The 10,922-nt window shown below is 49.6% G+C and overlaps 1 protein-coding gene across 2 annotated transcripts; it reads left to right on the top strand.

The window, feature by feature from the left end:
- The first annotated feature begins 329 nt into the window (after positions 1-329).
- On the top strand, positions 330-10,680 carry C3H12orf43 (chromosome 3 C12orf43 homolog). 2 transcript variants are annotated; one of them, XM_026403428.2, is made up of 6 exons: positions 330-471; positions 4,938-4,980; positions 5,148-5,246; positions 8,482-8,555; positions 9,085-9,175; positions 9,670-10,680. In XM_026403428.2, exons 1-6 carry the CDS (start codon positions 330-332, stop codon positions 10,019-10,021), a joined length of 801 nt encoding a protein of 266 aa, XP_026259213.2. In that variant the 3' UTR covers positions 10,022-10,680. The 2 variants fall into 2 exon arrangements, with proteins under 2 accessions (XP_026259213.2, XP_026259212.2); XM_026403427.2 differs by having other exon boundaries at positions 9,667-10,680.
- Positions 10,681-10,922: the final 242 nt, after the last annotated feature.

The raw sequence follows: 10,922 nt of genomic DNA, 5'->3' as shown, positions 1-10,922 counted from the left end.
AATTACTGAAATAAATAAATAATGTCTAAACTACATGGGATCAAAACCTGAACGTGGTTGGAATGTGGTGTGACCTCAGGCAATTCCCTTCAGCCTTGTGGGTCTCATTTTTCTCATCAAGACAAGACTGGAGAAGTTCATCTCCTGGATTCTTCACGCGCTCACGTTGGAGGACAGCCTCCACCTTCTAGGACAGTTCGAGGCCCACAGCGTACCTGAATCTGAGGACTACAATCCCCATAATGCCCTGCGCTTCTCCACCCTCACGTGCGGCCCTGTGAGCGGGTCCACAATAGAGGCGTTCCCGCGATCCTTTGCGGTAGCCCAAGATGGCGGCCCCAGGTGGCGCCGTGAGCGATTCAGAGAGCAGTAGCAGCAGCGAGGAGGAGGAGCTGGCGCGGTGCCGTGAGGCTGCGATGCCGGCCTGGGACCAGGAGCAGCGCCCGCGGGGAGCAGAGAAACCACGAGCCGGTAGGGGGTGTGTTCTGGGAGGCTGTCCGTGGGGCGTGAGTTCTTCCCTTAGGACCTGAGAGCATGGGTGGTGAGGAGGGAGTCCTCATTCTAGGTGCAGTAGGGAGGGTCGTTCCGTGGTCCCAGCGGGAGAAACTGAGACACCTCAATGTCTCTCGACTGCATTTTCTGCGGGACATCCTTACAGCCTCCTTTCTGAGAGGACTGGCAGCCCCGCTCCCTGCATTTTCGCGTGCAGCCTTTCCGCGCCTGCAGTGCATTCCCCACCCTCTGGATGCCCGCAAGCTCTGTCCACGTCTCTCAGACCTTGTGTGACGGGGGCTCCCTAGTGCCCTGGGGATAAATCTGAAATCCCTCAACATAATCGTGGTTAGAATCCTTAGGGTCCTTGTATTTGAAGTGGAAAAAAAATATTGCATCTTTATTTGCATTAACCCCTAACTAAAATGTAGCAGCTCTCTCCGTCATGTGCATGAGCAACAAGTCACAGTTGCTTTGACGATACCTGTTACTTTGTTACAACATGAATCACCAGATTTTCGAATTGCATTGCAATCTTTGTCCATATATGGAAATATTTTTCTTATTCACATTATGTTGGAAAGAGGTCATTTATACTCATCCCCTTGCTTTAAAAAACAGTGAATTTTAGACCCATTACTAGATCTTATTTAATAAAGATCTGCATTAATAAAAAAGCATATGCATTAATATCAAAAATTTGGTTGTTTACTATTAAGAGAGCTAAATTTCAGCGTTATTGGGGTTTTCCATAAGTCAGTATGTTGCATTTTATGACCAGAACCATTCTGAGAAGGGATCCAGGCTTCACGGTGCTGCTAAAGAAAACTAAGGCAAAGGGCTGGGGCTGGGGCTCAGTGGTAGAGCGCTTGCCTAGCACGTTTGAGGCTCTGGGTTGGATCCTCAGCACCACATAAAATAAACAAATAAAATAAAGATATTATGTCCAACTACAACTAACTAAATAAGTAAATAAAATTAAAAAAAGAAAACCAAAGCAAAGAAAGGTTAAAATCCATATATTTGGTCACCCATTCCCTGCCTGCTTCTCCCTAGTGCTCTTGCCATTCTCCACTTCCCACAGGTAGAAGCCAAACTACACCCTACCCACTTACCTCTGAACACGGAGAACTGCAGTTTTTCCTGCAGTTTTGGTAGACAAATCTGCTTCTCTGTCTCCATTTCCACTCACTAGCAGTAAGAACTTGAGCATGCTGTTTACATCCTGCTGTACCTGAATTTCCTCTTGTAAAGTTGGGAAGTTACTGAGATGATGCATCTGCAGTGCTTGGCACATAGGAAAGGCCTGGTAAATGGTGGCAAATGTGTGGTTGATTTCTGTACATGGACTGCTTGCCTCTCCTCCAGACTTAACTCTTGCTCATCCTTTAATGTAACGAGACAAAACCACTTTGGGAAAGCTCTCTCAGTCTTTCAAGTTGGGGTTACCTGCCTTGTGTGTGCCCCCATCATTCTTTGTGTGATTCCCTTTGTAAATAGTACTTTCATCTTTTCCTGCAATTTACCTCTTTATTTCTTATCTTTTTCCCCTTTAATTCTGCATCCCTAGCCAATATTTGCTGCACAAATACTTATTGAGAGGTTATGTGATATGAACTTCATGGCCTGTTCTTTCACCATGGTATTCCCAGGACCTTAGCACAGGGCTCGAATAAATGAATTCTCACAATGGGCACCTCACTGATGAGAGAGGCCGGGATTACAGTCAACTCCCAGTCTAAAGGGTTTCTGTGGTCAATAGTAAGAGATGAACACCTGAGAAGTGGTATGCAAGGTACCAGCTTTTCAATTCATTGTTTTTGTGACATTATAAATCCCCTGCTAGGCTGGGTGTCATGGTGCACACCTGTTCCCAGCTGCATTAGAGGCTAAGGCAGGAGGATCACAAGTTTGAAAACAGCCTGGCTCAGGAGATAAAAGGGGGGTGGGGAGCTGGCTCTGGAGTAAAGCACCTGACTAGCAAGTCCAAGGCCCTAGTTCCAATCCAGTACCAGGAGGAGAAAAATTCTCTGCTATGAAAATACATGTAGGTGCTAATAATAAGTACTTTTCTTTATTGAGCACCTACTATGTGCCCGGCAAGATGCTGGACCTTAGACAGTCTTGGGCGATTCTAATAATAATGTCACCATAATGTGTGCTTTTTTAAAAAAAAATGTTTGTTTTTAGTTGTAGGTGGACACAGTAACCTTTATTTTATTTTTTTATGTGGTGCTAAGGATCAAACCCAGCACCTCACCTGTGCTAGACAAGTGCTCTACCCCAGCCCTGTGTGCTCTTATTCTACATACTTTGTGTTGTCTGGTTCAATCTTTCCAGCAATTCTATAAACAGGGTATTATCAGCCTCAGTTTATAAATGAAAAAACTGAAGATGAAGTACCTTGGCCAAGGTCACTTGCCTTGTGAAAGTGCAGACCCAGGTGTAAATCTAGATCGCTCAGACTCTAGGTCCATGTTCTGTTTCTCTGGTATGTCACTCCCTGCCACAGACAAGTGTTTTTTGTGGACTAAACTCTCACCCTTTGGCCTCTGACCATGTGGAAATGTAAGTCACTGTTCTATGAGTGCAGCCTTCAGATACAGCTTTTAACTGTAGTGATGAGGAACAGGTCACCAGACCTTCAAACCACTTAAATTTGGGGGCACCAATTACATACTTTGATTCATTTGTACAACTTTTATTCCAAATCAAAGCACAGTCCTAGGAGATAGAAATAGAAAGAAAATAATAATAATAACAAACCCTGTGTTTCAAATGCAAGAAGATGAACATGCAGCATGTCCATAACACTAACTCTGGAAGGTGGGTGATCTTACCCCATAGTAGATGAGGAGAACACAGGCTCAGGGATATAAAGTGTCTTGCCCAGAGTCACACAGCTTGTTAGTGTCAGAGCCAGGACTCCACTGAGCTGCCTCCTTGGGGAGGTGAGTACTGCTGTGTTCCGTGGCAGGACCTGACAGTTCCTCTCTCGTTCATGGCAAGAGATGGTCTTCCTCTTGTGCCTGTAAAGACATCCCGCTGGGCTCCACACACTCTCCTCTAGGAGCATCAGGCACTTTTTGCAGCTTCGGTGTGCTCCAGGGCACATCAGCACAGATCACGGCGTGCCTGCAATCACACACACATGTAACTGTACCACGGCGTAGGCATGGCAGGGCCGCCGGAGTTGTTTAACACACCGTACCCCTACACCCAGCCTGGTGCCAGGCATCCATTCTGCTCAGTTGGCTCCTTAAAGGCACAAGCCCATTTTGTCCCATTATCCATGCCAGAAGCCTCCGAGCTGTCTTGTGCTCATCTCTGACACCTGCGTCCAGTCCATCAGTACATCCTGTGGACTCCACCTTGAAACTGTGTGTATCAGGAATTCCCAGTCATTGCAGGGGACTCCCCGCGTCTGCCCTTGCCCCACTCTGATCTCACTCCTCACAGTGGCCACAGATGTTATATAAAAATCTATGTCAGTTTATGTCCCCCTTCTGGCCAGAATCCTCCAGTGGCTGCTCATCTTCAAAGCCCAGATCCTCACATTGACCCACAGGGGGGGGGGGGGCTCTGTGATGCGACCCCCAGGAGTTCTTCTCTACTGGGCCCCTGCTGGCTGGGTGGGTCCCCGCCACTCTGGCCTTCTTGCTGGTTCTCATACTCCAGACAGTTCCTGCCTCAGGGCCTTTGCAGATGCCCCTCCCTCTGCCTGGAAGGCTCTCTCCGGGTTCCACTTGGTTCACTCCCTTACCTCTCTGATATCTGTTCCACTGTTACCTTATCAGAGAAACTGTCCCTGCCCACCTTTATACAGTGACCCCCCCCCAGCACAGCCCACCTCTCTCCTCTGCATTGTTTTGTTTTTTTAATTTACTGGCCATTATCCAATTTTGTAGTGAGTTTTTACATGTTTGTTATCTGTCTAGAATGTAAACTGCATGGAAACAGGAATAGCCTCTCAGTTGTTCAGCAACTGAGAGACCTGGTGATTAAAAGGCAGCAGGTGTTTGGTTGAGTGAATGACCACCAGGCCAGACAGTCCCAGTGTTTTGGCTTGAAACATGCGATCAGCACAAAGAGCCACCTTCTTCCATCTTCTCCCGCAGCACTTAGCACACAACCAGGCAAGTAGTAGGCATTTAACAAATTATACAAATTACACTTAGACTTGCCTGTTCAGCACAGTGGTTGACAGGGGCCTCTGGAGCCAGGTGGCCTGTGTCCCCTCCCAGCTCTGTTAAATTGCTGCCCAAGTTGATTTTGCCTTTCCTTGAGTCTCCCTCCCTCTTCAGGTGGGGATAATGGTAATCTATCTAATGGAGCTTGGAGATGATTCCCTAGTCACACATATAAATCACTTTAAAAAGTCCCTGTCACAAATAGATGTTTTTATTGTTGTTGCCTCTAATTCCTCAATTTTCATTTTTCCACAGATGCTGCAAATAACAAGTTGCCAGCCCCCCGACTGAGCCTCAGGTACTGTGCCCTCAGTAGGGCAGTTCCCTCGACTCATCAGCAGATACTGCCCGCTGCTGGGTTAGATGCTAGTCTGGTCGTCAGAGTGAGATGGACGCGGGGAGTCTCTGCCCCATGGGGCGGCTCCTGGGCCAGCAGGAAATGAGCTTCTTTTGTGTCTGTCACAGGCATAAAGTGGATGAGCACGAACAAGATGGCAATGAACTTCAGACCACCCCCGAGTTCCGAGCCCACGTAGCCAAGAAGCTGGGAGCCCTGCTGGACAGGTGAGCCAAAGTGTACGTAGACACCAGTGCAGCGGCACACTGGCTGGGAGCTCGGGGTGTCTGAGCAGGCATGTGGCATTGGTCTCCTCAGTGTATTCATAAGCAACACGTCACATAGGTCATGCTGATGTCCTTACCCCCCGTGAGGAAGCAGGCTGTCAGCAAGGAGATGTGTTTTCTTGAGGTAACAGGGAGCAAGGGGCAGAGATGGGCCTCACCCAGCTGCGTGTGACTTCACGGTTAAAGTGTTCGTTACCCCTGCCTTATCCTGCTGTCATGGGATAAGAGGAACCCTGAGGAGAAGCAGGAATTGAGGAAAAGAAAATGATTGACCCCAAAATTAATAACCATTCGCTTCATTTTATTCAAATAAACATACTTGTTTAGAAAAAAATAGAAAATAAATAAAAAGAAAGGTTAGCTTTTAAAGAATCAGGTTGGCATTCCCAAAGCGAGTACCAAGAATGCTACCTATTTTAGTCCATCCAGGCGACTGTAGTAAAATTCCATAAACAACATAGCTTATAAACATTTTGGATACTGGGAAGTCCAAGATCAAGGCACTGGCAGACTCAGTGTCTAGCGAGGCCCTCTTCTTAGTTGACAGATGGCACCTTCTAACCATCTCCTCACATGGCGGAAACGGACAGGCAGTCTCTCTCTCAAGCTTCTTTTGCAAAGGCATGAATCCCATTCATGAGAGTCCCAGGCCCGAGGCCTAAGCACCTCTAGAGACCTCACCTCCTAACACCATCACCTTGAGATTTCGGTTTCAACATAGAAATTTTAGGGCTGCACAGACATGCAGACTGTAGGCCTGGCCCAAAGTGCAGCTCTAGAAGAAGGGATCCAACAGCAAAGAAATTTGAGAAACACTGCAGTCCACATGTATCCACGTGCCCCTGGAGAGTGAGGGTCATTACAGTGGATTCAGGGCTCCGAGAGCTGCTGTGGCGGGGAAACCTGTGTCATTTGCTTGGCCCTGCATTTTCCAAACTTATTCGGCCACAGGATGTGGCCTGGCCTCATAGATCAGTACATGTACTGTGGAACACATCGCAGGGCAGGCTGCTCCTCGTCCATTTCTGATTGACAGTCCTGGCAGGTTTTGAAAGGAGAAGAGCACTTGGGGCCATGGTCCTTCAATTTGAAGTAAATATGCAAAACGACAGATGCTCCTTCCCACGTGTGGAACAGCTGTTCTTGTGAGGCTGACCATAGGGCCAGAGCCCAGCAGCCTGAGCCCCCACAGCACTGGTGCCAGGTCCCCAACTCCAGGATTGGTAAGGGGCTTGAGGAAGGCCAGGTGCAACTCAGCCTGAGGGAGCAGTTTTTCTGCATGACCTGCCTGGCTTTGCATTGAACCAGCACAGATGCTTCCCTGGGTGGCAGTCCAGCAGAATGTTCGTCACCATGGCCAGAATAGTCCTTGTACTGCTTCATGTTTCTCTCCAAAGAGACTTAAATGATACCCTAGCTGGTTCCTTCTATTAGATCAGGCATCTCAACCTAGACACTATGGACATTTTTGACAGGATAGCTCTTTGTTGTGGGCTGCTTTTCACATCACAGGATGCCCAACAGCCTCTCTGACCTCGACCTAGGAGATGCTAATGGCACCTGCCCCACCAGTCATGACAACCAACTGTGTCTCCAGGCATTGCCACATGCACCCAGGGACCTACACTGAGCCGCTCTGTCAGGTCAGAGACCAGGGCCTGGACAGCATCATCTCCACTCCCTCTCCCCAAATTCTTTCCCTGCACAGGGCTTTGGGAGATGCCTGTGGCTTATGCAGAGGGAAGTTAGGAAAAGCGCTGAGCGCACTCCACAGACCTGCTGCAATGGCAGAGAGCGCCGGTTCTGCAGGGCATGACTCTGCCTCAGCAGACAGCAGGACCCACCTCCTGGCCTCTGCCTCTAGAGAGCTGTGGCTGGTTTCTGTGAGGGGTTCTAGGAAGCTGATGACATCATCATCTCCACCACCCCACCCCCATGGCTACCATGTCCTGAGTACCTGCTGTGGCCGGCTCTGTGCCAAGGGCTCCACATCCATTTCTCATCTGATCCTTTTGACAGCCCTAACAGGAAGGGACTATTGTTGCTCCCAGTTACAGAAATGTGACAGAGACTCAGACAAGCGGAATCGTTTGCCAGAGGGTCACAGCAGTAAGTAACAAAGCCAGCATCCAAAACCCAGGCCTCTGCTTGGCGCAGTGGGTGTGGCTGTAATCCCAGATACTTGGAAGGCTGAGGCAGGAGGATGTGGAGTTCAAGGCCAGCCTGTGCAATCTAGCAAGACGCTGTCTCGATATGGGCTGGGGATGGAGCTGAGCGGTACACCACCTCTGGGTTCAATCCTCAGTATCTCAAAAACGCAGAGGACTCTGAAGTCTGACTAATGTCGGTGAATTGTATCAATTTCAGTTTCCTGGTTATGATGTTGTACTGTAGTTTTGCATGGTATTTGGAATCTTTATTATTTCTTGCAACTGCCTGTCAATCTATATTTATCTCAAACTCTTTTAAAATGAAGAAAAAGCTGGGCACGGCGGCACATACCTGTAATCCCAAAGGCTTGGGAGCGGAATTGCAAGTTCAAAGTCAGCATCAGCAATTTAGTGAGGCGCTAAGCAACTTAGTGAGACCCTGTCTCTAAATAAAAAAGAAATTTTAAAGGTGGGGAGGAGTCTGGGGATGTGGCTCAGTGGCCCTCAAAAAAAAAAGAAGGAAAAAAATGAGCAGGTCTGCCCTGTTCTAGAAGCTGACCTCTGAACCGCTTCTGTAGACTGGTCCTATTTCCCTTCCCATGCTATTCTGCAGTGAGCTCAAAGCAAAATCTATGGCCTTTCTCCAGTAAGTAAAGTACACAGGAAAGACTCCCTCATCACACCTCCGGCTCTTCCTGTTCCTTCTCCCATTTTTTTTTTCTCTGCCCTGTTGAAATTTTTTTTTTTTTGTACTGTATCTTTAAAAGTTCTTCAGTACTTTCTGGAATTATGGTAAGGTTTAAAAAAAAGAAACCCTGCAGAATCAGAAGGGGCTATTGCTGTTGCACTGTCACGGCTGAAGGTTCAGCCTTCTTACCAAGCCAATGTGGTCTCCACTTTTGCATTTAGGATCATGTGCCCCATCGCCTCCACTTAAAAATAAATGTTTTTTAAATTTAAAAACAAAAATTGCTTTTGTCATTACCCCAAATCACACCCTAATCAACCGTCTCCTCTCCCCTTAGCTCCATTACCATCTCAGAGGTAGTGAAGGCGCCAAGGACAGCTAAGAAACACAAGGTGGCCCCGGAGGATGACGGTGAGTAGTCACTGCAAATAGCAGCTATTATGACCTAGAGCTGGGCAGACAGTTGGGTGTAGTATGTCCTTTCACCCACTCAGGCCCTGCCCTAAGGCGGGTGACGATACCCCAGGCACAGACAGGGAACTGAGGCTCTGAGACAGAGTCACTTGTCTGCACTAAGCTCCTCTGTCTGACCCTGAGCAGGAGCAGGCTCCCCCCTGAGTCCATCGCCCTGCTCAGCTCTGTGAGCTCATTGGAGGCTGCCTTAGGTACTGGGAGGCTTAACTAGTGACTTCCAGAAGCTTCTGAGGGCTCACTGCCCCAATCTGGCAGCTGCCGCCCTGCAAACACTGCATGTCCTGGCCCATCAGATATGGAGCAGGCCTCTCTCAGATGAGGCCTCAGTTTGCAGTCGCATGACGATGACTCCCAGGACTTCAGCTCTGCACCAGGGGCTCCTTGAGGGCAGAGGCCGTCAGCCTCAGCACCCGGGAGAGGAAAGGTTGGCATCCAGCAGCACTGACTTTGCCCCTGTGAATCTTAGGCTTTCGGCTTTTCTTCACATCCATCCCTGGAGGCGGCGAAGAGGAAGCTTCTCCCCGCCCCCGCCCAAAGCGCCAGCCCTCCAGCTCCAGGTGAGAGCCCGCTCCTCTCCTCACAGCCCCTCCTGTCTTCTCCCGTCTTGGCCGTCCCCCTGGTGTAATGAAGCAGACGCCAGACCAACAGGCCGTGGAAGGGGCCTGTCAGGTAACTGGAGAGGCACACCCAGCAGGCAGGGTGCTTTGGGCTTCTTTGGGGTGGATCGGTACTGTTTTTAAGCACTCATTTTGGGTCAGACTCCTTATTTTCTTGTATTTGCCTCCTAAGACATCCCTGTGAGGTCTGGATTCTAAGATCCCCATTTTGTAGATGAAGATACTAAGGGTCAGAGAGGTTAAGTCACTTAATGAGGTGTAGGTCACAGGGTTTCTGGCAGAGAAGACTAGAGCCCAGGTGTGCCCCACTCCCAAGCCTGCGCTCGCTCTCAAACTGCCTCCATCTTAGACTCTGACCAAAGGGGGGCGGCGGAAGGCGACTTTGGGACTTGCCCTGACCGCAGCTGACCTACACTGCCCTCCCCTTGCAGCAGTGAGGACAGTGATGAGGAGTGGCAGCGGTGCCGGGAGGCAGCCGTGTCAGCCTCGGACATTCTGCAGGAGTCAGCCATCCATGTTCCTGTCAAGGTGGAGACGGAGGCCAAGAAGAAGAAAAGGAGGCTGAGGAGGAAAGCCCGGGAGGGGGCCGGCTCTGGCTCAGCTGCAGCCACCAGCCCCGCCTGCGGGACCTCGGTCCAGACCCAGGAAAGGGAGTCAGGGAGGGCCAACGGGGACCCGGTATCACTGGGGACCAAAAAGAAGAAAAGGAAGAAAAAGGCAAAGAAAGCCAGCGAGGCGTTGCCATTTTCACCAGCAAAGAGCGCAGCCGCTGCGCCTGCCCACTGACCAATCTGTGGGCGCCGTCCCCAGCTCAAGGACAGGCACCCAAGGGCGGCAGACCGCGATTCCACATGAGAGCACCTGGCTGGCAAGCTGCCTCCGCCCACAGACCTGACAGTGTGTGGGGCCTGGCCCAGAGTCTGGGCAGAGAAGCCTCAGCAAGGCCTATCCCCGTGTTTCCACGGAGGGCCGGGTGGACCTCTGGTTCCAGAACATTCCATGGCCTCAGGAAGGAGTCTTCCAGCTCTTCAAGACTAGTGGCCGAGTGTTAAAGTTGTCATCTCCCTCTCACCCTCTGAGATGGGCAAGGTCTCTCTCCCTCCCCCACCTCTTCAGCTTGGTGTAGAAGATGTCTTCAGAAAATGAGGGAAGGAGCCCCCAAGGTGCCAAGGCCCAGGGAAACCTCTGTCCTCCTCCCTCTAGCCTACATAAGCTTGGTAGAACTGCAAAAGAGGAAAGATTCCACCCCCTTGTGCCATTCTCCAGAATTTTCTTTCTCCACATTTGTGAATTTATCATACACAATGATGTCTCCGAGCCAACTAACTCATCAAAAATAAATTGTCAGACTGGGCACAGTGGCCCACACCTATAATCCCAGCAGCTTGGGAGGCTGAGGAATGAGGATTGGTGAGTTCAAAGCCAGCCTCAGCAAAAGTAAGACACCGAGCAACTCATTGACACCGTGTCTGTAAATAGAACACAAAATAGGGCTGGGGATATAGCTGAGTGCCCCAGAGTTCAATCCCCGGTACCAATAAAATAAAATAAATTGTCAGAATGGGGATGTAGCTCAGTGGAAAAGCACATGTTTAGCAGGCACAAGGCCCTGGGTTCAGTCCCCAGCACAAAATGAAAAAAAGAAAATTGTGGAGGTACCCAGTGCTTGGAATACGTTGGGCACGCT

The sequence above is a fragment of the Urocitellus parryii genome, chromosome 3, assembly GCF_045843805.1.
Source record: "Urocitellus parryii isolate mUroPar1 chromosome 3, mUroPar1.hap1, whole genome shotgun sequence".
Lineage (NCBI taxonomy): Eukaryota > Metazoa > Chordata > Mammalia > Rodentia > Sciuridae > Urocitellus > Urocitellus parryii.
The sequence above is the reverse complement of the archived record's forward strand: the minus strand, read 5'-3'. Positions and strand labels throughout refer to the sequence as shown.